The sequence below is a fragment of the Gorilla gorilla genome, chromosome 2, assembly GCF_029281585.2.
Source record: "Gorilla gorilla gorilla isolate KB3781 chromosome 2, NHGRI_mGorGor1-v2.1_pri, whole genome shotgun sequence".
Classification (NCBI taxonomy): Eukaryota; Metazoa; Chordata; class Mammalia; order Primates; family Hominidae; genus Gorilla; species Gorilla gorilla.
Window position 1 is genome coordinate 131,491,214 of NC_086017.1, and position 26,366 is coordinate 131,517,579.

Sequence of the window (26,366 nt, forward strand, 5' to 3'; positions counted from 1 at the left end):
TGGGTGACAGAGTGAGACCCTGCCTCAAAAAAAAAAATATATCAACCTCCGTCAGCCTTAAAGATATCTTCACCTTAGTTTTTGAGACCATGAAATACCATTGCCAGAAACCTAGCAGTCATCCCAGCCCTGTCCTTAACTCTTCTTTGAGTCACCCATTACATCCAATCCACCAAGTCATTTCAGGTCTACTCTAAAACATTCTGGAATTTATCCACTTCTGTCTCTGCTGCTACCTCATTAGTTCAGGACAAGGTTTATTTTTGCTTGGACTATGGCAATAGCTTCCTCTTGGGCACCCCACATTCACTCCTCTTTCAGGCACTTGAACCCATGAGGCTTTTTCTTAAAATGCTTCTCCCCCTCCCACCTCTCCCCATCCCCGCTCTTCCAATGACTTGCTCCTTCCTATCCTTTAGGTCTGGTTAAAGTCACATCTTCACTGAAGACCTTTCTTCCTCTGAAGAAAGAGCTCTCCTAGCTCATACCACTTGTTATTCCATATCAATCCCTGTTTGATTTCTTCTCAGCATGTTCCACAGTTTGTAATATTTTTGTTTATTTTGTTGTCTCCCTCTCTTTATTTTATTATTATCTTTTTTTGACACAGAGTCTTGCTCTGTCAACCAGGCTGGAGTGCAGTGGTGCAGTCTTGGCTCACTGCGATATCTGCCACCAGGGTTCAAGCATTTCTCATACCTCAGCCCCCAAGTAACTGGGATTACAGACATGTGCCACCATGCCCGGCTAATTTTTGTGTTTTTAGTAGAGATGGGGTTTCGCCATGTTGGGCAGGTTGGTCTTGAACTCTTGGCCTCAGGCAGTTTGCCCGCTTTGGCCTCTCAAAGTGCTGGGATTATAGGTGTGAGCCACGACACTCGAACTCCCTCTATTTATTTATTTATTTATTTATTTATTTTATTTGCTATCTCTCCAGGGGGAAGTCATGTCATCTCCCTCTCTATAATGTAACCTTGGAAAGGGCAGGACCATGCCTATCTCCTTGACCACTTACCCCTAGTAGGATTGCCAAATTTAGCAAATAAAAATACAGGATGCCCACTTAAATTAGAATTTCAGGTAATCGATTAATAATTTTTTAACATAAGAATGTCCAAGTATTGCATAGGACATACTTACACTAAAAACTATTTGTGGTTTGTCTGAAATTTAAATTTAACTGGGCCTCGTATATTTTATCTGGCAATCCTAATCCTTAGGCCTTGACACATAGCTGACTCTCACTACATCTTACTGAATGAAAATTTGGTAGCAGCATATCAAAATTGCTACTATGGCAACAAAGCTGGGGAAATGTGCTAAAAGTACAGAACTGAAGTAGCGAAAAACATCATTTTCCACCATATTTCTGTTCAGATTTGCCTGTCTTTTCACACCAGGAGACTCTAATCAACTCACATCCAAAGTCTTGGGCAGCCCAGCGCTCTGGGAGGGATGCTGACCATAGGAAGGGAACTGGTAGGTACAGCTTTTCACACAGTGGAAATTTTTATCATGGCCTTATACTCGGGCCTTGATTTTCTTTGGCCCTTATCTCTCCAGACTGTGAGCTCCTTAAGGGGACAGCCTGCTTCTTTTTATTCAACCCTTCATTCCCAGCATCTTCGACTGTAGCTGGTAGTAAGGACTCAACGTGTGGTTACCAAATGGATTGATAAATGAGTGAAGGGTAGGGTAACTAACTGTCCTGGTTTGACCAGGACTGAGGGGTTTCCTGGGATGTGGGTCTTTCAGTGAAAAAATTGATATAGTCCTGCACAAACTGGGACAGTCGGTCACCCCAAGAAAAGGAGTGATTCTCACTTCTTGGTGGCTGGTGTTCTTCTCCAGTATCATCATATTGGCTGCTACGTGACTACCAAGATTAGACAGCCTATTGGCCTGGTTCCTCATCGATTGAAAGCTGGATATTTGGAGCACTCATGATCCCCTAAATTTCCCCGTGTCTGGATTGGCTCCTAAGAGCTTTGCCATACCTCCAGTCTCAGCTCATGGTCTTAACGTGTGGCCTTATGGCCTGGTCTTGTGATACCTAGTATATGCCTGGACTTGTGCTCCTAGAATGAAGGCCTTCAGGCCAATCACAAGGGAAAGGGCCCTGGGCCTTGGTTCAATCTTAGCAAGACTGACCTGACCTGCCAGGTTTGTCTCATGAAGACTTGATTATGACCAATCACTACGTCCACAGAACACCAGCAAGTTTATTGAGTAATTAAGGTGACAGCCATAGAACTTTGCAAATGCGTTTCCATAAAAGTTCTGAGTTACTTGACTATGAAAAGTGAGTTTTCATTTTAACCAAACCCCTCCTCCAATACTACCAGAAAGCATGAGATTCTGAAGAAATCTTCACAAATCTACTCTTAATTATGGTAGCAATGTTCCAGTCTCAATTAGGTTCTGCTGGGTTCCTGGAGTTGGGAGTGAAGTGGCTCTTGAGTGGCTCCCAGCACTTGTGGTAGTTCTCATCCAAACACCTGGAGGCCTTGAGTCCCCACTTTGTGACCGCCAGACTTAAAGATGATTCAAACATAAATGCCTGGAGGAAGTGAGGATGGGGATGAGAAAAAAGAGGTGAGATAGATAATAAACACATTTGATTAGATGTCAACAGAAGGTATGGGTAGGTGAAATCTTCCAATAACAAATCAAAGATTTGTGTGCTAGAGTGGTGAGGAGAGCAGGCTCAAGCCCTGAGTTGTGGCTCTGGTCCTACCATTTGTAAGCTGGTGAGACCTGGTACAAGACCCTTAACTTCTCAGGGCCTCAAGTTTCATTCTGTAAAATAAAATTCAGCCCTTAAGCTTCAAATTATCTTCATGGTATTATGGAACTAAGTCTGCTAGATCCAAGGGCAGACATGGGAGAATCCTGGGAATATCCATCTTCTGAGGGCCTTCACTTACTGTAGCTATGTCCTTGTGAGGAAAGTCATACTTCCCATTTTGCAGAGGAGGAATTAAGGCTGAGAGCTGGGAAACGACAAGTTTCCCAGCTTAAGGCGACAAGTCATGGCAGAACTGGGATTTGAGCCTGTCTTTTCAGGACTCTGACAAAGAGATAGGCTAGGAAAAGGGAAAAAGGGAGTGGGGAGGAGAGGGAGGTGAAGGAAATGGCAGGAATGGCTGTAGCACTTTTAAAAGTCATATCTCAGAAGTGTCTGAATGGTGGATGTTGCACTGTCAGGAGGTTTTTGTCCACAACAGAAAGAATATGTAAATACTCTGTGCATCTTAGACATTACAGCTTCATCAATTGCTGACTTTTCTTATCCACTGTGGCTTTAAAAACAAAACAAAACCCAAAAACCAAACCCTACAATTCTTATATGCTCACATTTGGAAATTTGTATAATACAGACAGGCAAAAGGAAAATAATAGAATTATCTTGTGCTACAACCCAAAGCACCCACATTAATGTTTGGGCTCTAATATACATTCAATTATTTTTGTCTAAAACAATGGATATGAGTATCGCTGCCTGACTTCCTGTGACAGGCTTGATGGGAAGACTGGATGAGATCATATGGAAGTGCTATGCAAGTTATACAGTGCTATTCAAGATGCAGAAAAGGCTTTCAATAAAATTCAGTATATCTTCAAGTTAAAAACTCTCAATAAACTAGGCATTGAAAGAACACATCACAGAATAATAAGAGCCACCTATGACAAACCCACAGCCGACATCATACTGAATGGGGAAAAGCTGGAAGCATTCCCTTTGAAAACCAGCATAAGACAAGGATGCTCTCTCTCACCACTCCAATTCAACATAGTCTTAGAAGTCGTGGCAAAGAGTAATCAGGCAATAGAAAGAAATAAAGTGCATCCAGAAGAGAAGAAGTCAACCTATCCCTGTTTGCAGATGACCTGATTCTATATCTAGAAAACACCATAGTCTCAGCCCAAAAGCTCCTTCAACCAATAAACAACTTTCAGCAAAGTTCATGATACAAAATCAATGTACAAAAATCACTAGCATTCCTATACACCAACAACAGTCAAGCTGAAAGCCAAATCAGGAATGCAATCCCATTCACAACTGCCACAAAAAGAATAAAATACCTAGGAATACCCCTAACCAGAGAGGTGAAAGGTCTCTATAATGAGAATTACAAAACACTGCTCAAAGAAATCAGAGAAGACACAAACAAATGGAAAAACTTTCCATGCTCATGGGTAGGAAGAATCAACATCATTAAGATGATGATACTATCCAAAGCAATGTAAAGATTCAACGCTGTTCATATCAAAAGACCAACGACATTCTTCACAGAACTAGGAAAGACTATTTTAAAATTCATATGGAACCAAAAAAGAGCCCAAATACCCAAGGGTATCCTAAGCAAAAAGAACAAAGCAGGAGGCATCATGCTACCCAACTTCAAAGTATACTACAAGGCTACAGTAACCAAAACAGCATGGTAATGATACAGAAACAGGCACATAGACCAATGGAACAGAATAGAGAGCCCAGAAATAAGGCCGCACACCTATAACCATCCGATTTTCAATGAAGCTGACAAAAACAAGCAATGGGGAAAGGACTATCTATTCAATAAATCGTGCTGGGACAACTGGCTAGTCATATGCAGAAGATTTAAACTGGACCGCTTCCATACACCATATAGAAAAACCAACTCATGATGGATTAAGGACTTAAATATAAAGCCCCAAACTATAAAAACTCTGGAAGATGACCTAGGCAATACCATTCAGGACATCGGCATGGGCAAAGATTTCATGACAAAAACATCAAAAGCAATTGGCAACAAAAGAAAAATTGACAAATGGATCTAATTAAACTTAAGAGCTTTATATATATATATATATACATACACACACACACACACACACACACACACACACACACAGATAATGGAATACTATGCAGCCATAAAGAAGAACAAGATCATGTGTTTCTCAGGAACACGATGGAGCTGGAGGCCATTATCCTTGGCAAACTAAGAGGAACAGAAAACCAAATATTGTATGTTCTCACTTCTAAATGGGAGCTAAATGATGAGAACTCGTGGACACAAAGAGGGGAACAACAGACACTGATGCCTACTTGAGAATAGAGGGTGGGAGGAGGGAGAGAATCAGAAAAAATAACCATTGGGTACTGTTTAGTACCCGAGTGATGAAATAATCTGTACAATAAACCCCTGTGACATCAGTTTACCTATATAACAAATCTGCACATGTACCCCTGAACCTCAAATAAAAGTTAAAAATAAATAAAGAAATAAAAGAAAAAAATGAATAAGACCTAGCATTTGATAGCATAACAGGGTGACCATAGTCAATAAAAATTTAATTGCACATTTTAAAATAACTGAAAGAATATAATTGGATTGTTTGTAACACAAAGGATAAATGCTTGAGGTAATGGATACCCCATTTATCTTGATGTGATTATTACGTATCATATGCCTGTATCATAATATCTCATGTACCCCATAAATATACATACTTATTATGTATCCATAAAAATAATAAATAATAAGTAATAAAGATTTTTAAAAAGCACTATTCACATACAAGGATCATTATGGCCATTGCTATTGTCTCTTTGCTGACTGCTTCTTAAAAGCCTCTCCATTTGGCTGGATTAACAAAAGCCCCATCCCAGCTGACTTTGAAGATGGTATTGTACCAAGTTAATCACTCCAAACAAGAATAAGGATAAGGCATGTAGATAGACCTGGGTCTGAATTATATAATGGGAAATGGTGAGGACGGCTGAAAGTTAGGTCTAGGTAAGATGTTGGACCCTCCGCCATCAGGTATTCTGGCTCCTTGATACCCAGGGTCTCCCATCCTAATAGGAGAGCTCTTTCTCACTAGTAATTCAAAGTATTGCTCCTCATAGAAACAGCCGTGTCCTATGCCTCACTGTTGTAAAACACAGCTCCCTTATAACATTGACCACCCAAAGCCAAATTGGGGGACCAAAGGTTATTGAGCGGCAACTCTGGAATAGCCTCCAGGAATGCATCTCCAGGAGACTTCAGAGGTAATAGCTTAACTGAGACTGCCAGACTGCATCTCTTTGAGATGTAGGGGTTCTACAGAAACTCCATAGAGGCCCTTGAAAGGGGAAATAGAGCCAAAGCAAGCAAATGGGACTCTGTACACCCTCCTTTTGCAAAGGAGCTCCACCAACTCTGGCTCCAGGGTTGGGACTGAAAGCAAACTGCAGTGGACAGATGGACAGATAATGCTCACTGTTTAGGTAGTTTGCAAGCATGAAGCAGGCAGGTCTCTGCCATAGATTTTAAACCAGGTAGCATTGAAGGCATTTATTTTAAAAAGTAAAGCAAATTTGCATGTGATTTAGCATAAAATTACTCCCTGTGGACCATAAACTCTACCTCGAAGAATGCAAAAATAAAATAAAATCAAGCACCGCAGCCAACTGCAATTGTGTTCAGCCTCAATGTTTACAGCCTGACACAGGAAGAATACAAAACAGGTTTTAAATCCCATCAGTTGCATCCAAGCCAAAGCAGAGCAAAGGAAAATGCAAAAAATAGCTGAGAATTGCTTCTCACAAGCCCTGACTATAGTGAAGCAAGGGCTTTTTGACCCTCCTTGGCTTGAAACATGTGCTGAAGGTGAGATCCTGCCTCCGCTACTACTGTGGCCCTGGAGGATTACTTCAAAACGCAGAAGACTCTGAGACATAGCATATGCCCAGGGCTGCATATGGATACAGGAAGAGGCTTCACATAGTATTAATAATGTTCCCTTACATTTGAATAGTGTTGGACAGTCTGTTAGGTTAACTCATAGCCATCTGCTGGGTTGGATACTATACCCATTTTGTAGATGGGGAAAATGAAGCACAGAGAAGCTAAGTGAGTTGTTCAAGATCCCATAGGAACTAAGAGATGGGACTTGAACTCAGAACCCAGGTCTGACTCCAAGTCCAACGATCTTTCTACACCACCACAATAGAAGTCTAGTATATACACAAGGATGTGGGTATATATACATGTAAACATACTTATGCAGTCATTAACTCTCCCTCTTTTGACTCTTCTGTGACTTTGGAGAAATGAAAAATGGCCACCCCTCTCAGCAAGGGTGGGGAGTTTAGAGGCCGCTGGAATCTGGCAGTTAACATACTTACCATGGTGCCATCGGCAATCCTCTCAGGTGCCAGCTTGGCCTTGCTGGCCTTCTCAAAGCAGTCAGCATCAGGTCCATGGGGGGTCATTGTGCTGTGTAGACTCCCTCCCCCTGGCAGGAACCCACCTTGCTTTGCCTCATAGTGACCTCGGATGAGTCCCATGAACTCACTCATGCAGTTCCCTGGGAAGGTTGAAGCAGTATTATTTTTATTATCCAAGGCAAGACCAGTAAAACACAAAGACCCCTTAAACATTATTTCTGCAGAATTCCAAGAACACAGGAGAAACTAGTAAATTGTATAGGATTAATAAAAAATATGGATTGACAGAAGAACAATCATAAAACATTCATATTGGCATTCTTGGCAGGCACAGCTCTACTCCATGGCCGTGTGGATTATCAGAGGTCTCGAGTTCCACTCTCTGACAGGAATCAGGCTAGATCTAAAGAAAATCAGGGCCCAGAGAAGATAATAATAATTAAAATACTAGTCATAATAGAGAGTGAATGTACTCTATCATCTAAGCTTACGAGCCCTGTATCAAAGTTATCTTATCTCCCAGATCATAACCCTTTCCCAAGTAGCTCCACTGTAGGACACAGCAACACCATATTTCTAATTCCCAATCTAGAAGGCTTAGATTGAGGGTGTGTGGTTTTGATGGATGATACTGTAATGAAAAGAACCCCACATTTAAAGTCCATTATCAAATGATAATCTGTGTGAAAGAATCTTGGTATGTGTATAAAACAGACCATAAATGCTATTTATTATAACAAATATTATCTTCTATAGATGAATCTGTTATCCTCTTGTTTTTCTGTTCTTCAGAATGTCTTTTGGATTTGTTTTTATTTTTTCTAGTTCCATTGATACCCTATTCATAGAGTCCTAAATCTTGAAATTGGAAGGGATCCTTACTTCTACTCAATGTAGAAGAAATTTCTATATCTTTCCTGACTGATTACCTCCTGGGCTCTGCCTGGATGTGAATGGAAGCTCTCCACTCTACAAAGCATATCATATTATTGAAGAGCTCTGTGTGTAAGAAAGTTCTTATATTAAATGGAAATTTGCTTTTGTATGAGTTAAATTCATTGGTCCTAGTTGTGCTTTCTAGAGTCACACAAAATTTAACAAAAATCACCATGCTTCCACTCTTCCAATCTTATGCTTCTATTGAAATAAAGCTCTTTATTAGAGTAGCAATACAATAGAGCAGGAATTAAAGAAATATAACACCTGGGCAAATTTAAGTGCCTTTGCATCTCAAACCACACATCTACTTACCCATTCATTCATCTGTCCTTTTCCCACTTCACCCATCTGCCCATCCAGTTAGCCAGCACATATAATTAGATATGTGCTGGGTAACATGAGACAGAGATGAATAAGAAATAGCTTTTAAAGCTACTTAAAAAAGAAATAATTAACAACAACAACAACATAGCCTTTAAAGCTACTCATAGTCTGTCCTGTGAGAGTACTGAGAGTGCAAACCAAGGACAGAATAGAGAGATGTGGCAGTGGCAACCCTTACAAAATCAAACACTGGACATGATACATGCCTGCCCTTCTTGCTTACATGTGCGGTATAACCAAGTGCCAAATGCTTTTATAATTGACTAAGCAGCCACACCCACCCTGCTCAGAAACAGAAAGCTACTGCAGGCCCCTACAAAGTGAGTGAGAGTGTGTGAGCTCCTGCTGAAGAGGTGAGACCCAGATCATAGTTCTACTTGTTTCTCTATGAAGTGGAAATACAGAAAAAGAAGCAAATGTAAGCATAAATTGTCTATGTTTTAAAAACAGTTCAGCTCATGACTTAAATTTGGTGTCAAGCTCCTTGCTCTAGTATGTGTCCTCAGGGTCACCTTCATGGCTTAATTTTAAGAAGACAGCAAAATAGAATTCAGCTTTGATCTGAATATGAATTTAGATAGCAGTGAGCTTGGTGATGACATTTCTATATCATTTTCTATATTTCAAAGGACAGTGGGAGGATAGACCTTGCCTTTCTGATTAAAGCTGAATCTAGGCTGGGCTCGGTGGCTCACGCCTGTAATCCCAGCACTTTGGGAGGCCGAGGCGGGTGGATCATGAGGTCAAGAGATCGAGACCATCCTGGCCAACATGGTGAAACCCCGTCTCTACTAAAAATACAAAAAATTAGCCGGGCGTGGTAGCGGGCGCCTGTAGTCCCAGCTACTCAGGAGGCTGAGGCAGGAGAACAGCATGAACCCGGGAGGCAGAGCTTGCAGTGAGCCGAGATGGTGCCACTGCACTCCAGCCTGGGCGACAGAGCGAGATTCCGTCTCAAAAAAAAAAAAAAAAAAAAAAAAAGGCTGAATCTAGTTGACTAAGGCACATTAAGATGACTGGAGGCAATATTTCTATAGAAATAATTCTCCATTTTCTGTTATAATAAAGTCACATCAAAGCAGCAAAGACTTTGAGTATGGCCAAGGCAATATTTTTAATATCTCTGGAAAACTCATTTCTAACCTAGGGTTCTGTGGTTTTTTCCAACGAACTCAGGGTACCCATACCTTTATAAGATCTACCCTGGGGCCAAATTTACTTTGAGAGTCATTAAAAAACTATAGGAGGCATCTCTCAAGGTTATTTGTGTCAGCAAGTCTGAACTACAAATAAAAATTAAGGAGTGGGTTGAGACCCTATAGCACAGTAGCAAACTTGTCTAAATCAGATGACTCTATTATTCCTCCACCTAGGGATGGGGACACACCCTAGGCCAGTATTTCTCAACAAGCAGTCTGTAAACCTCCTTCATCAGAATCCCCTGACTTGCCAGTGAAAAATGTAGATTCTGGCCAGCCACGGTGGCTCATGCCTGTAATCCCAGCACTTTGGGAAGTCAAGGCAGGTGGATTGCTTGAGTTTAGGAGTTCAAGACCAGCCTGGGCAACATGGCAAGACCCCGTCTATACTAACAATACAAAAAAAAAAAAAAAAAAAAGCCAGGTGTGGTGGTGCACACCTGTGGTCCAAGCTACTCAGGAGACTGAGCGGGGAGGATCACTTGAACCTGGGAGGTGGAGGTTGCAGTGAGCTGAGATTGTGCGACCTGCACTCCAGCCTGGGTGACAGAGTGAGACCCTGTCTCAGAAAAAAAAAGGCAGATTCAGCATCACTTGTGGGAACTTGCTAAAAATGCAAATTCTTAGGTCCTATCCCAGACCTACTGAAGCAGAAATTCTGAGGATGGAGCCCAGTAATCTGTGTTTTAATAAACCTTCCAGCTGACTCTGACACATGGTAAAATGTAAGAACCACTACAGGCACACAGAGTAACCTCAATACAAGAACAAGAGTGAAATGATGAATTATTAAGGAGTAGCATGCGAAGTACAGACTATAAGCCAGGGCAATTTTCTCTCCCTGACAACAGGTCCTCTAGGTCACTAACTTCCAGGAGGAGAAAAGTTAGAGTCTTTAGTAGGCTTCACAGTTTTTAGAAACGACTTATGATGCTATTCACAAAATAGCTGGTGTCTTTGCCATGGTAACTGATTGTTTTCTTTTCTCTACCATGGATGGTGCCATCTGAAAAGGGGGATGCTGGCATTTGACCATGGAGTGGCCTACGTCCATCCTAAGGGCCTTCATTCCTGATGCTATAAAATAGCTAAATTGGCCATTCAGTGCACTGTTGTGTTCTGTTGAGCCCTGACACCTGGGAACTGGTATATATAGAGAGGGACCTACTATAAACAGAAGGCCCTGGAGTTTACTAAAGAAAGGAATTTGTTTTCTAGAATGTTCCAGGTGGAATGCCTCTTAGAGTCTTTCCAGAACTCTATGTACAAAAAATTGCACACTCCAGGAAGTAGAATTGCACATTGACCTTTGATTGGATTTTCAGTTAGCTATTGCACAATTAAAAATGTCAACCTCATTAAGTACAGCCATGAAGTACTTTATTTATTCTTGTTGATGCATTCACTTATTAAATAAATATTTATTAAAAGCATGCTATATATCAGGCACTATGCTAGCCATACCAGTTAGTGGTCATGAGTGTTTGCTCTGGTATCAGACAGCCTGCAATTAAATCCTGACTCTACACTTAACTTGCTGTGAGTCCTTGAGAGAGTTACTTAATCCCTCTTGTGTCAGTTTAATTTTCTGACAAAAAAAAAAAAAAAAGGGGGGGGGACAATAATACTACCTGTCTCTTACAAGTATTATAAACACTTCATGAGTTAGTTTTTTAAAAAACTTGTAACGGAGCCATAGAAATTGGACAATAATTATTAGGTGCTAAGAATAATAATATTAATAAAATAAAAATAGTAGATTTGTTAGGTCTTGTACTAGGCAACAAATGTTCTGCAGAAACTCTTTCCAGAATAGAGTCCATTCCTTAATGCAGGCTGCAGTCTGCTTTGCCCTGCCAAAATAATTGGAGAAGGCACATTTCTATCTCTCTGTCTCTCTCTTTTTATTTCTCTGGTTCTCTGAACCAGACTTAGGTGATGAACTTTCCCAAAACAACAGACTAACTAACAACCTCCCCAGTATTCCCCAAAAGGAAACATCTAAAATGTGAGGAAACTTGTTTAGAAGCCTTTCTAACAAGGCTTCTAAACTTTACCAGCCTTTCTGCCTCTTACAGGGACAGAGAAACTGGGAACTAGGCTCAGAGTCAATGCATCACTGTTGATATAGTTTGGATGTATGTTCCCTCCAACTCTCCTGTTGAAATGTGATCCCCAGTGTTGGAGGTGGGGCCTGCTTTGAGGTGTTTGGGTAATGGAGGCAGATCCCTCATAAATGGCTTGGTGCCATCATGACGGTTATGAGTGAGTTCTCACTCTATGAGTTCACATGGGGTTTGGCTGTTCAAAAGAAGCTGGGACTTCCTCCTTTCTCTTGCTTGCTCTCATCATGTGATATGCCAGCTTCCCTCTTGCCTGCCACCATGATTGTATTTCCTGAGGCCTCATTAGAAACAGATGCCAGCACCATGCTGCTTGTACAGCCTGCATAACCACGAGTCAAATGAACCTCTTTTCATTATAAATTAAGTAGCCTCAGGTATTCCTTTATAGCAACGAAGAATGGACTAACACAACTACCATCCCTTAAAGAGATTAAAGCTTGGGGATCAGCACTAGGCCTTGTGCGGCAGGATCCTGAATTCATGCCATCGTGGGTGTCCAGAAATAACCCAGGCATTATTCCCAATGTGTAGGGCTCACTGCTTTGTTGTCTCTTTGGCTTGCAAATGTGGCTTGGTGAAAGAGAGACTTACTATGGTAATAAGGAGGCCTGAAGGTCTTATCAGCAACCCCCCATCGAGGTGGGAAGATGACAAAATCAGCAATGGCCACTCCAGGGCGGACAGACTTAGCAGTCAATACTGTGAAAATGGATGGGTCCTGTGAACACACAAGGAGAGAATGAACGCATGATGCAAGGGAAGTGACTGGACAATGACACACATTTCATGCATACATGAAGGTGTTTGCAAGTGACATTCTAATTTTTTATTTATTTTTATTCAACTTTTAATTTAGATAGAGGGACACATATGCAGTTTTGTTACATGGGTATATTGTGTGATACTGAGGTTTGGGGTAGGGATCTGATATGGTTTGATTGTGTCCCCACCCAAATCTCATCCTGAATTGTAGCTTCCATAATCCCCACATGTTGTGAGAAGGACCCGGTGGGAGGTAACTGAATCATGGGGGCAGGTTTTTCCCATGCTGTTCTCATGATAGTGAATAAGTCTCACAAGATCCGATGGTTTTATAAAGGGCAGTTCCCCAACACATGGTCTCTTGATTGCCTCCATGTAAGACATGCTTTTGCTCCTCCTTCGCCTTCCACCATGATTGTGAGGCCTCCCCAGCCATGTGGAACTGTGGATACGTTAAACCCCTTTTTCTTTATAAAGTACCCAGTCTCTGGTATTTCTTCATAGCAGTATGAAAATGGACTAATACAGGATCCCATCACCCAGGTAGTGAGCATAGTATCCAATAGGTGGTTTTTTCACCCTCCCCCTTCTAGTAGTCTCCAGTGTCTGTTTTTCTCATGTTTATGTCCATGGGTGCTCAATGTTTAGCTCCCACTTATAAGTGAAAACATGCAGAAGTTGGTTTTCTATTCCTGCATTAATTTGCTTAGGATTGTGGCTTCCAGCTGCATCCATGTTGCTGCAAACGGACAGCCTAATTTCTGATCAAACAACAGAAGTCTGGGCTTGTCATCAAGGTGCAATAATCACTCATATGACTTTTTCCTCTTGCTGTGCTTGAGGCAAAATGAATTAACACCAGCTAAAAGGATTCTGAACTGCTTTTTCACCCTGCTGAGCCCACATTACATGCAACTTATTACCCCGTGGGTCTGAGAACCAACGGTGCCTGCTTCTCAACCTCAGATCAAGTTGACTACAGCTGAGATGTGCAGCAGAAGGGATGCTCAGAGCAAAGTAGAAATAGAAATAAAGCAAAATCCAAGTTTTGGTGTAGATGTGCTCCTCTTTGGGAGAATACGGAGATTCCAGATTGTATCCATTGGCAGAAAAGTCTGAGAAGTGGTTCATTGCTTTCCTACCTTTGTTTGACTTTCAGGTCTAAAACACAACATTTACATCCATAGTCTTCATAGTGGTAGTGTAGAGATGGGATAGGTTGAGGGATGAAATTATACTTTTTAAAAGTCTTCAGAATTCTTTAGTGAGAAGGTTGAGATTCAATTTAATTGAAATCAACAATCATGTTCCCTTTCAGATGCCATGTAAGAGTCTGGAGATTCAAAGATCATGGGGATCGATTCCCTGCTTCTTTAGCATTAATTGTGGGGTGGGGGTTGGGCAGCTAATTCTACCTGAAAGGGTCAAGGAAGGCTTCAAAGAGGAGGTGACATTTGAGGTAGGTCTTCAAGAATGAACAGAAAGAAAGAAAGAGAGAGAGAGAAAGGAAGGAAGGAAGGAAAGAAGGAAGGAAGGAAGGAGCATATGTACCCTTGAACCTAAAATAAAAGTTAAAAAAAAAAAAAGGAAGGAAGGAAGTGGGGGGGATGGGGGAAAAAGGGAGGGAGGGAGGGAGGACTAAGGAAGTGGGAAGGAAGGGAAATGACCTTTTAATCACTGAAAACACATCAAAGTGCACAGAGATTTTGTTAAGAGGAGAGAAGGCTAAAACCCCAGTGCATTGACAGAAGGGAGAGGGGCAAGAGGTGATACTGGAAAATGAGTCCAGGGACAGATGGTGAAGAGCATCAAACACCACGCTTCAGAGTGCAGACTTAATCCTAAGCCATGGGAAGCCTGCAAAGGCTTTCTAATGAAGACAGTGGTGGCATGATCAGAACTGAATTTTGGAAAAATAACTATTGCAGCAATACAGAGAAGATCGCATCTGTGTAAATTCAAATAAAAATAAACCCAACCCTTATTGCTGTGAGAATTGACATTTCTTCAACTGTCATGGGACATGATCTGAAACTATTAAAGCAAAGGTAGTGAATCACAAATAAAGCTTTATCAGTGTCTCAGGATCCTTTTTCGTGCTGTTTGTTTGGGGTCTGATGTCTCACTTTTCTTTTCCCCTTTGCTTTTATTAAGAGTTGCTGCTGTTTGGAGAGGTAGTTTTGTCCCCCCAGAGATAAACTGAACTGGCTCACGATAATCCTTTTGCCTCTGAGTCTCTGACTTCTGCTCTAATTATCCTTCCAGCCTGTGGGTTAGGTTCATCTCTTATGAAGTGAGCTGCAAAATGAACGGCCCCCCGGGGTCTCAGAAACACCACTTTATTAAGAATGTAGGGTCTTGGGAGCCTGCACTGTAGACCAGAGACCATTTGTGGCCTCCGAACTGAGTGAAAAATATGACCAAGTTCATGCTCTAGAATTTCTTTGGTTTAAACTCAAGCACTGAAAGTTATGAGTAACTTTAGAAGTGGGCTGTTCACTCTGTCACTGCCAAATACAGCCAGGAATGAAGGCACTGGGGTGAGAAGTCAGAGATCATAGAGGAGGCTCTTGAGAGTTGTGGGGTCAGAGACTTCTCCAAATTCATAAAGTTCCTTTCTCCTCATTCTACCACCGACATTAACACTTGGTTGTTTTGGGGGATAAATTTTCCACAAAGAAACTAAGTGTTTATCCACTTAGTTTGGCAAATACAAGTCAGAGTATCACCAATGTTCTGTAGAGAATGAAGCTGTGTTCACAGTGGAATGTTGAGTATCTGGCTTCGCTTCCCTACTAGCTGTGTTATTTACTCCTTCACCAAAGGACAAATGACTATATCTAGGGCTTCCAACGGTGACATTGGAAATGTTAGATCTGTAAATGTCAGGGGTCTACTGTGGACCCCTCCCACCCAAGCGTTGCCTCATCCCAAGGCCCCTACAGGGTTCAGACTTACTGCATGGTCAAAGGCCACTGAGTTGATAACCATGAAATTCTTCAGGTTGTACTTGTAGGGTGTATAATTCCCGTGCCAGGCCACAACATTGAACGGGGAGACATCCTAAACACAAAAAGCAGGAAAGGATAATTTTACCATCTAATGCTTTTGTAGCTGTTATCCCACAATATGTACTGAGCATACCTCTCTCTTCTTTTGATTTGATTTTGTTCTCGATTTAATTTTACTGTCCTTTGGGAGAAGTATAACCCTGAATCATTTTGTGGTTGCTCCACACACCCTCTACTTAGCCACTAACCCTATTTTTCTGGTTCATAAGCTGCAGCTGCCTTCTGATCACACATGCAGCAGAAACACAGCACATTCTCCAAGTAGTGCCTTTTCAACAATTTTTAACCTAACTGTGAGGATCTGTGGATGTCAGCAGTTCTCAAACAATCTGGGCTACCTTCTGTTTCCTGGAACAGAGAGTACCTGCTGTGATGCTTCTCCAGGTAATTTCAGCCTAGAGGAGCTTGCAATAGACACAGTGCCTGGGTTGGTGAGTCCAGGAGAGGGGAGAAGGCCTCTAAAAGTTCCAACTCCAAGGACTTGAGATTTCAGAGCAATCCTAACATAATACTTCCTGGTCCTGTCCTGGGGTAGAAGAGGATCAGTGTCTTGCTATAGGAAGGTGGTCCCTTCTGTATCTATGGGTCTGAAAGCGCTAAAGATTTTAATGAAGGCGCTACTCATAGAGGCGTGGTTAGGGTTAACTGGAATGACTAGAAATGTTGAGGTATCTGAGCCTAGCAATAGCGGGAAGACACTGCTATTCCTGGGCATGTGGAATGAGGAGGGAAATATTGTTATAGGACTTCAGCAAGAGCTAGAATTATAAAGAAGGGTGTTACCCAGTGGTGTGCTGGTAAATATTTAACAACTAGCGCTCTGAAAAAAATATATAAAGCATTGACATATAGTGTTTACTGATTTCTAAGGTGTATATAGTCTCACCATGATGATTTTCTAGCTACCAGTATGACATCAACAAATACACAGTTGGACAGAAGTGTGCATATCAGCTTTTGCAAGTCACTATGAATCAGCTCCAGCCCACCACTAGGGCTACCCAACAAGAACTGAGGTCATATGGGGGATGCAGCTACTGTCAGAAACACAGTTCTAAACAGCGAGGAAGCAGGGGAAGAAATATCCCAATTTGTCTTTCCTCCTGCCTTGTAGTTTCCTGTGGGTTGAACCCAACAGAAGCCAGCTGGCTAGGGAGCCCGGGTGATACAGTCAACCTTCCAGGGCACAGATCATGGCAAAGAGGGAGAATGGATCAGTGGGGACTCACACAGAAAATAACCAGCACAGGGTCCACTTGGAAAGTGCAAACCTTTCGGAGGAGCTACTGGCTGCTTCTAGAATTGTGGTTCTTTAACAATTGTATGTAAACAATGATCTGGGGAACATGCTTAAAATGAATGTAGGTTTCCATGTCCCATCTCCAAAGCTTATCATTTTTTGCAAGGCTAGAGTAGTATCTAAGGATCTGCACTTTTTTTGAGAGGAAGTCTTGCTCTGTCGACCGGGCTGGAGTGCAATGGCATGATCTTGGCTCGCTGCAACCTCCACCTCCTGGGTTCAAGCGATTCTCCTGCCCCAGCCTCCCAAGTAGCTAGGATTACAGGTGTGCACCACCACGTCTGGCTAATTTTTGTATTTTTGGTAGAGACAGGGTTTCGCCATGTTGGCCAGGCTGGTGTTGAATTCCTGACCTCAGGTGATCCGCCTGCTTTGGCCTCCCAAACTGCTGGGATTACAGGCATGAACCACCATGCCCAGCCTAGGATCTGAATTTTAAACAAGCCTCCTTGAGGATTTCTGATGCAAATAGCCCCCGAATTTTGAGAGACCTTGACCCAGAGAATAAGAGAATAACAATATGTCTGCTTCAGGGGTTAATTTTAAGTGCCAAACTGGTTGGCCTCGGCTGGTTGGCATTATCTCTAGATGCTGCCTAAGAAGAATAACATACCTTGGAAAATATAAGGAATAAGTCAAATAAACAAAATGAAGCAAACAAATAATGCTAAACAGAAGAGATCTTTGGGTTCTTCTTATTATATGATTATTTTATTCTAATATATATTCAGTACATTTAGTAATATATTATGTTATAGAGTCCATATTACATTGTTGTTATTATTATTTATTAATATCTGTGCCTTTGCTTGTGTCCTGAATTGCCAGACTGGTGGTACAAACCAAGCCAAGCTAATTAACTGAATTCTACTTGTTTTGTAGAATTGCTTGTATTTGAAATAGGGTGGTATTGGAAAGTATAAATCTTGGCTGACCTGTTAACTCATTTACTCTTCAGAACATATTATGCTGCCCATATATTATGTTTTCCATACCACTTATAGAAACCTACATATTGCTAATATTTTCATTGCTTGGTGAGTAGAAAGGGCACAACCTTTGGAGTCAGACAGATATGGTTTCAAATTCTGGTTCTGCCACTTACTGTGAAATTGGTAAATTATTTATCATTACTGGCCTTTTCCATGACTATGAAAGTATCATTGACTACTAGAACTATTTGCTTTATTTGTAGTGCCATAGCGGTATGATAACAACGAAAGGATATATGTAAAGTTTGTAACACTCGCCTTGGCAATCAGTAAGTGCTCAATCACTCTTCATTTCCTCCCTTGCCTGCCAACCCTTTTACTTTACCTGTTTGGCGGCAAACAGCTTGCCCTGGTATTTATTAATGACCGTGTAACCACCTGGTACTTGGCGATCCTCATACCAGGCAACGGGTATCAAGAAATCACGAGGATTGGCCAAGCCATTGGCCCCTAGAACACAGTAACCCAAAAGTCTTTTAGAAACTTCCAAAACATAGGAAAGATGCCCATGGTTGCATGAAGAGAAAGGCTTTCTTTCATGTCAAAAGCTACTCCACAAATTGCTTTCATTGCTCAAAGATTCACTGCATTTCCAGTCTGGTACCTTTTAGGAAGACCCAAGGAATCTGGTCAGAAAAAAATTCACAAAAACCAGCATTACTTTCTAAGGTTGTGGAGTGACTATGGTTAACAAAACCATCTTATATGCATTATCTTATCACTACAGGTGAGGGGAAGGGAAGAGAGAAAGAGAACTGAAAAGAGGAAAAGGGAAGATCTGATAGAACTCCAGAACTTTTTCTTTTGAAGGAACCCTTGAATATTCTAGAAGTCATTGACAGTCCTTGATCTCAGATAGAAAGGGTTACACGCTGTTGCCTAAGGCATGCCTCTGCTCCCTAGACAGAACTCAGATTCCAGTCTGAAAACGGCTCTCCAGCCTGAAAAACCCTGTCTGCCACTCAGGAAGAAGTATTTAGGACCTGCCTGCTTACCTTTGCTTAGGAGTGAGTGTTTCCTCCAGAGAAAGGAAATAAATCAAAAGACCAAACATGAAAAACTTAAGTGCAAAAACAATTTAACTCTGAGAGGAGCGAGCTGAGGAGTGTTTTATCATTTCCAGCTCCTGGGCTTAAAAAAATAAGCCCCCGGCTGGTTAGCAAATTATAGATATTTTCCAGAGGGTACATGTTCCACGGAACCTGGAGGCTATGCTGACTATAGAGCAGCAGGAAGCCAGAGCAGAGTGGGAAGAGTGGGTGGTGAACAGGATGACAGACGGCCCACCACGGCTCCAGCTGCCTCTTGCTGCCTCCCACCTTCCTCTGCATATTTGGATTCCTCAGAGGAGTTGACCAGAAGGCGCACACTGGCCTGTCCCTGTTTGATCTAAAAAGCTGTTGACAAGGAAGGGAAGAATTGGGAGATGTGACCAAAGAGTAAACCAAGGGCCAATTTTCCCAGCCATTTCTTTCAATCCAAGAGACAGTTTGAGAACAACCCCTCCTAACATTTTCACTTCCTCCAGCTTGCCAGAAGAATGGGGCTGTGGAGACCTTGGTTCACTTTGGAAATGTTTCAATCTGCCTCCTGGGGTGTGGTTTCTAGATCGTTCATAGCACTGAGTGATGTGCTTTTTTGGCTGCTAAGTGTGTGGATTTGGTGGGGTGTACACAGAGGTTCATAGACTATGTGTCACCCAGTCCATCCCTCCTTTCCATAGGAATACAGCCCAGGGCATTTTTATGGCCTTCCCACTTTATACAATATGCAAAACAAAAAGCATCCCAAACCAATCCATTATAAATCTCACTGACTTAACAAAAATATCTTCCTCCTAATCACAAAGCTCATTCTCACTTGTATGCTTTTGCAAAGCTGTTCCCTTTCCTCTTTACTCTCCTCAACTTTTCATAAAGAATTAGTCAAATTCTCATCTCTTCTGTGGAGCTGTTTCTGGTGACCCGAGCCCACAGTAACCCAAACTTCTATATTCTTTCCTGTACACACTATGCAACCAGAAATCTATTACATGCCGTCTTTATCTCCAATGTCTATATACTATTCTAGAGAGATTTATAATGGATTGGTTTGGGTTGCTTTCTGTTTTGCATATATTTTCTGGGAAGACACTTGGTCTAGAGAAGAATTTGTCTAGAGAGAAAAGTGGAAGTTTGAGTGAGACAGCGAAGGGAGAAGGATGTTTAACTTTCATGCAATTATCTGAGTCCTACATCTCAAGCGAGGCTTAGAGGCTTGTAATGAAGATTTACCAATTGGTCCAAGGTCAGGTAACTCAAAGTGGACACCATAGACCTCCAAGATGTAGCCCCTGGTCTCCTCAAAGACATCTATGCTGAACCGCATTCCTCTCTGGAATGGAAAGCAGACACTGGTGTGCCCTCTGAAATCACAGCTGTAGTTATAAAGAAGCTGCCCAGAGCCATAGCCCATCCCACATGCAAAAGTAAAGCTCTTGTTTGTTGAGCTGCTTGGGAGGTGACCAGAGCAAACATGAAAAACTGAATTTTTTTTAAAAAGAAATTTTTAAAATCCAGTTTAAAAAGAAAAACTGAATTCCTAATCACACGTGTGACCCAAGCCAATTCTAGTCTACCCTCTCATTGGGTCCAGAGATAATGGTAAGCCTGATTTAGCCACACTAAAAAAAAAAGAGTCCACCTTCACTGCCTCTACTGCCATTAGTGGGAACAGGGCCTTATCCAGAGTATATGTAAATATTTAGGAAAGTGCAATGACAAGTGGTCTTTCTTTTAGAATTATGTGCTATATTAAAAGAAAGCAGGCACCCAAGCTTGCTTACTCTTCAGCACATGGAACCTTCTGCATAACTCAAATTCCCTCCTCGTTGCCCAGACATGACAGAGAAATTTTAGAGTTGGAAATAGCAGCAGCTGAAACATCTGACTGCTCCCAAATTAGTGAGAGGCAGGGAAGAGAAGGGGACACATCACCAACCTGAATGACGCAGATCTCATTGGGCTGTACAAGCATCTTGCCAAACTCGGTGTAAATGAGAAGGTTCCCTTTCTGGGGAACTGACAAAAAAAGACAGGGCAGTGGTGAGCAATTCTTTTGGTGTGATAACCATTTCATGAACAGGAAAGGCTTAAGGCTGCATTTGCTTTTTCCATTCCAAATGAAAAGAGCTTTATTGAGTCTCTTGGGGAAAAAGATAAATTCTGACAACTTAGATTAGCTATTTTCCTATCTAGAAGAATGTGAATAAAACAATGACTCTGCTTTTTTGGTCACCAGGCAAGGAACTTGTATATGCACAATTTTGTGACATGGTCAAAAAGGGGTAGCAGAAATAGGATGGAAAATCACCCATTTCTGATAGTTCCAGTGAAAGGCTGACATTTGCTTGTGTGACATATACACGAAAATGTTGATTCCAAAATATTGATACTAAAAAACCATCAAATATAATAGGCAGACCGAACAATCTCTGATAGACTTTACATTTTAGATGGTCTCATGAAAATTTGAATTTAAATTGCAGTTACTAATGATAAATGGGCTTTTACTGAGAGAGTTTCAAGGCAAATACAGTTACCGTAATAAGTTAATCCCATTAGTATTAGTTTTCATTTCTTTTCAGCTGCCCAGGTCTCCCACATCAGAAAGGTCCAGAAGAGATTGGCAAAGACAGAGAGACAAGGAAATAGAGTAGGGGCTTTGAGGTACACTAGAAATCTTTTCCAGACTACCTGTGGCCTCTAGACCTCAGTCTCTGGATTGCACTAAATGAAATAAGACAGATTGGAGAATGAAGGAAAATAATGTGTATAAAATTAGAAAGCAGCTTGCGGTTAGGGGTCAGTTAACAGTGAGGGGGTCTGAAGTCTTCAGAACTCACCAATCAAGAAGTCCCCATCTGAATTGTAAAAGCATCTGAAACATATAGAGTAATTCTTGTGATTTTCAGTTTTAACATTGTCTAGACAAATTACGTCATAACACAAATCATTGTTTAGTGCCTATGTAGCAAGCTCAGAGCGGGGTATAAAATGGGGAGCAAAATGACCCAGGCTCTGCCCTTGTGGAACTTAGAGTCTAGTGGGGAGTCAGAGAGCAATCAAATAATTACAGAACAATATCATTGCAGACTGTAATGACCCTGTGAAAATCAAGTCTGAGGGAATGAAAGAATAGGGACTTGGTTAGTTTGAAGAATCAGCAAAGGCTTCTTCAAAGAAGGGACACATTTGACCTGATATCTGAAGGTGTTATCTAGGTGAGGGTTTGGAGAAAGGAAAGAATGTTCCAGGCAGAAGGAACGGCAAGTGCAAGTGCTTAGAAGGAGGGCACGCGGCAGCTTGAAAGAAGTGAATGAAGGCCAATGCGGCTCAAGTGGAGAGAGGGGAGGTGGCCTGATATGAGATTTGACCCAAAGAGAGGCCTCCAGAGCCTTGTCATAGGGCTGTGATCTTGTCCCTGATTCATGGCTCACAAGGTCGCTCAGCCAGGAAACGTAGAGTTGGGCTTTGGACACAAATGGTCCAGTTCCAGAGGTAGTGTATAATAAGGCAGGAATGCCATTTGCATACTTTGTTTTGCAAAGTCAGTATATAAGCTCCTCTACTTAAGAATTTTAAGCTTACACAGAACTATTAGCTGAAGCCAAAGTCGGGTAGCCTGCTACTAACGGGTGGTCCTAATGGAAACTCACACACTGTGACCTGGGACTCAAGAACAGCCCTGGGGAACCTTAGAAATTAAGGATATTCAAAGGCACATGTTCTCAGGATCTCCTGAGGGCTGGGTCATGGGTCACTGGTCACTCATATTTGGCTCAGAATACATCAATTCAAATATTTTACATATTAATAGTTTGACTATTTTTGTGAACAATAATTTGGCACCTGGACACATTGGGCCTCAGAGAAGACTCAGAACCCTGAAGGAGTTGCCTGAACTCAGAGCTAAGGTATCAGCAGGGACCTATTGAAAGCACCTTCAACTTTGGGCTTCTCCTCTGATGGAACTGTTAAGTCTTCCTGAGCCCTGTTTGGTTGACAGTTCTTGATTTTTCCCTCCTAGGAAGCTCTTGTTTAGGTTCCTAATTCTAGTTCACAGGTCCATTCTAAAGGATTTTCTCCATTGTCTTTTTCTTCTTTTTATTTATTTATTTATTTTTTGAGATGGAGTCTCACACGGTTGTCCGGGCTGGAGTGCAATGGCATGATCTCGGTTCACTGCAACCTCCGCCTCCTGGGTTCAAGCAATTCTCCTTTTTCAGCCTCCTGAGTAGCTGGGATTACAGGCGCCCACCACCATGCCCGGCTAATTTTTTGTATTTTTTAGTAGAGATGGGGTTTCACTATGTTGGCCAGGCTGGTCTCGAGCTCCTGACCTCGTGATCCGCCCACCTTGGCCTCTCAAAGTACTGGGATTACAGGCGTGATCCACTGTGCCCGGCCTCCGTTGTCTTTTTCTAAAGACAACAAGAATGACCCCCTTTTGGGTACCCTGTTTGGTTTCCAGTTTGGAGGTGCATTCTAAATGGTCTACTCCGTTGTTTTTTCTCCCAAAATTTAGCTCAGTTGGCTTGCCTGCGCATTCGCGTGACTGTCATTTTTGTGCATAAATGAGAGACTGAGCTCCTCAGCTCTGAAGAGAAAGGGCATTTTGTTCTTCCCAACTGAAAGGCACCCTGGGTGACTAGGGGCTGAGTTGCAGTGTCTGAGGGATTCATCCCCTGTGATGGGCAGTGGCCCTACAGGGAACCCCCCCAAAAATAGTTTAAAAAGATTTGTCCCGGAAATACATATAAGAGCTGATCACTTGGCATTTTGAGGCCTCTCAGAGGTGCTAGATCTCTGGAGAGAGAAACTGAGACAGGTAAGAGGGTGGAAACGACTCGGTGGTGAAACACTGTGGAGTCCTGCCTACATTCAGTACACCAATCCACCACCCACAAAACCCCTAGGTCACAGCTCAGTTCCTCCTTTTAAGAAAAAAAACGTGGGAAACAAATAATCTAAGAATGAAGAAAGACAAGGAGAAAGGTGCCTCTACTTGCAAGTGTTTGTGTAAAATGGAAAAGTTCAAGGGTATGCCAGAGTTTCTAGTACTCCAGCTGGTTACATATTACAGTCTGTTGTGCACATTTTAAACCGATGGGAAAATTGTATCATTCAGAGCCCAAAGGTCAACCTGCAACTACAGAGTTTCTAAGTTCTCTATTTCTCTGTTTTCTTTTCTGCCTGCTTTAAATCTGCTGTTACTTTTCTACTGAGATAAAAACCACAGTTGGGATCTAATGTACACCTTATATGTGTTGACTGATGTCTTATGCCTCCCTAAAATGTATAAAACCAAGCTGTAGCCCAATCACGTTGGGCACATGTTCTCAGGATCTCCTGATGGCTGTGTCGCAGGCCACTGGTCACTCATATTTGGCTCAGAAAAATCCTTGAAATATTAAACAACAACAACAAAAGGATATTTGGACTCAGACTTAAAGTCAAAATGCCTTTTGATCTACTCCTGCATTCCAGGGCTCCATCCTCCCTTTTCTGTTTACATTGTTATGTGATGTGCTTGTTTATATCACTGATGTTCAGTCAAGATAAATGCCTTTTGTCTCATTCATTATCATTGTCAATAAATATATATGAATATTGCCTCGAGGAGAAAACCAATAACAAAAACAACTATGTATGTGCATATGTGACTTCACAAGAGTGAAACCTGGAGTTTGCCTTCTGGCCAAAAGCCCTTAGAAGATGGGCATGTCCTTCCCTAGGACTGAGCCACTTACCTGTTCTCCATGGAGGTATTGCAGAGGAAAATGTGGATAGCAAGCCCATTGTTAGACTTTATGTCTCCAGCTCCACACAAGGTATGCAGGCCCTGGGAGAGAGCCACAGAAGAGGGAAAGGTTAATGTGAACGGTGCCCAAGAGGCAGCCCTTCCACTGGTCCCTGAGGGTCATGAGGCACATTTCTACTAGGGTCTTCCCTTTGGGACCGGTGGGACGTTTGGAATCCAGGCAGCCTCTAAGGAGCCTGAATTTACTGACTCATGTTTGGTAGTTTGTGGTTTATCCTAGTCTTCAGCCATGGCCTAAATCTGGGTTGTCTTAGTGGCTATATCAGAAGAACTTACAGAGTCAGTTCATTACTTGGTATTTTATCAATTTGATGCTTGACATCAACTGGAAGAAGAGATTCTGTTGGAGGTACCATCAGGCATCTAGGAGGCTTGGGGAGGAAGGTTGCAGCATCAGGGACCAGTTAATGCCTCTCAAGTACACTCCACTACGGGCAGCCCTCTGCTTATGAATAGGGTCAGCCTAATCTCTCTGGAAAAGGGCAGAGGACTATATTCAGATGGACTGTAATTCCCTCTGCTGTGTGACCAGATGATCCATAGTGCAAGAAACCTTAACACATGGGTTTTCTCAAAATAGCCCTCAGCCCCAGACCTGCAGATGGAGAGCCAAAAGGAGAGAGCTCTGCACCTCCAGATATCTACAATTCACACAAGAAAGGAGATGGGGATATCATTTTGTATTTTAACTCAATTTGTAAGTTTAGGGTATATTTAAGTGAGTCTACAAAGAGTTTGGAGCACTTAATAAAGATGAGAACTTCAAGATGTTTCCAACAATTTATCCTATGGCTGGGCACTTGGAGTGTCCCTACGTAAGCCATGAGCTGAGGCTGGTCTGCAGAACCCTCCACTGGTCTCTTTGAGCCCCACTTCCTTAGAGCTCCTTTCTCTTCTCCCCCAGATACTCCTTGCTCTGCGCAGTTATTCCAGTACTCCTGGGACCTATAACTACCAAACAGAGCTTCCAATCAGCATTGTACTAACTAGAGTTGCCATGTTGAATTGACGCCATTTTAGCCCAAGCATCTACTTCAGGGAGATTTATGAACTTGGATGGGAAATATTTTATATTTACTTTTGCTAATCTCTGAGTGAAATTTATCATTTCTTTCAACTAATATGAATGTAGGCAAAAAACCACAGCAGTATTAGAGGTGCCTGTAACTTTATCAATGATAAAAATCATGGATATCACATTATAGTTGTTATAGATACCTCAAAGTATATTTATGCTCATACCAGAATTATTAGATGTTTTCCATAGATATTATGATTTAGCACATTAACAAGAAAGCACGTGAATGACTATAAACCAAATCAAATTTGTTTTTAATAGTATTTTTATCATTATATTTCAATATCATTAGCTTCTTTGTAATTTTATATAATTTATTTTATATATTTATAAACAAAGACATCATCAGACATCAGACATCAAAGTGAGCAAAAAGGTTAAAAGCCCCCGTTCTAGCCAAAAGAAAGGAACTTAAGTAAGAAAATGTTCAATTGCCATTGGCCTTTCTGAGAT

The 26,366-nt window shown here is 41.8% G+C and overlaps 1 protein-coding gene across 1 annotated transcript in view; it reads right to left on the minus strand.

Annotated features, from left to right (window-relative positions):
- Positions 1-2,202: 2,202 nt before the first annotated feature.
- Positions 2,203-26,366, minus strand: part of HGD (homogentisate 1,2-dioxygenase) — a 54,028-nt gene continuing 29,864 nt past the window's right edge. Inside the window, exons 6-14 of the mRNA XM_019024678.4 lie at positions 24,765-24,856; positions 21,858-21,892; positions 20,954-21,033; positions 20,248-20,347; positions 18,300-18,424; positions 15,570-15,674; positions 12,441-12,567; positions 7,160-7,341; positions 2,203-2,560 (exon numbers count right to left, since the gene is read on the minus strand). Of these exons, the coding sequence (XP_018880223.1) occupies positions 2,411-2,560; positions 7,160-7,341; positions 12,441-12,567; positions 15,570-15,674; positions 18,300-18,424; positions 20,248-20,347; positions 20,954-21,033; positions 21,858-21,892; positions 24,765-24,856 (996 nt within the window). The 3' untranslated portion in view covers positions 2,203-2,410. The remainder of the gene's footprint in view (positions 2,561-7,159; positions 7,342-12,440; positions 12,568-15,569; positions 15,675-18,299; positions 18,425-20,247; positions 20,348-20,953; positions 21,034-21,857; positions 21,893-24,764; positions 24,857-26,366) is intronic.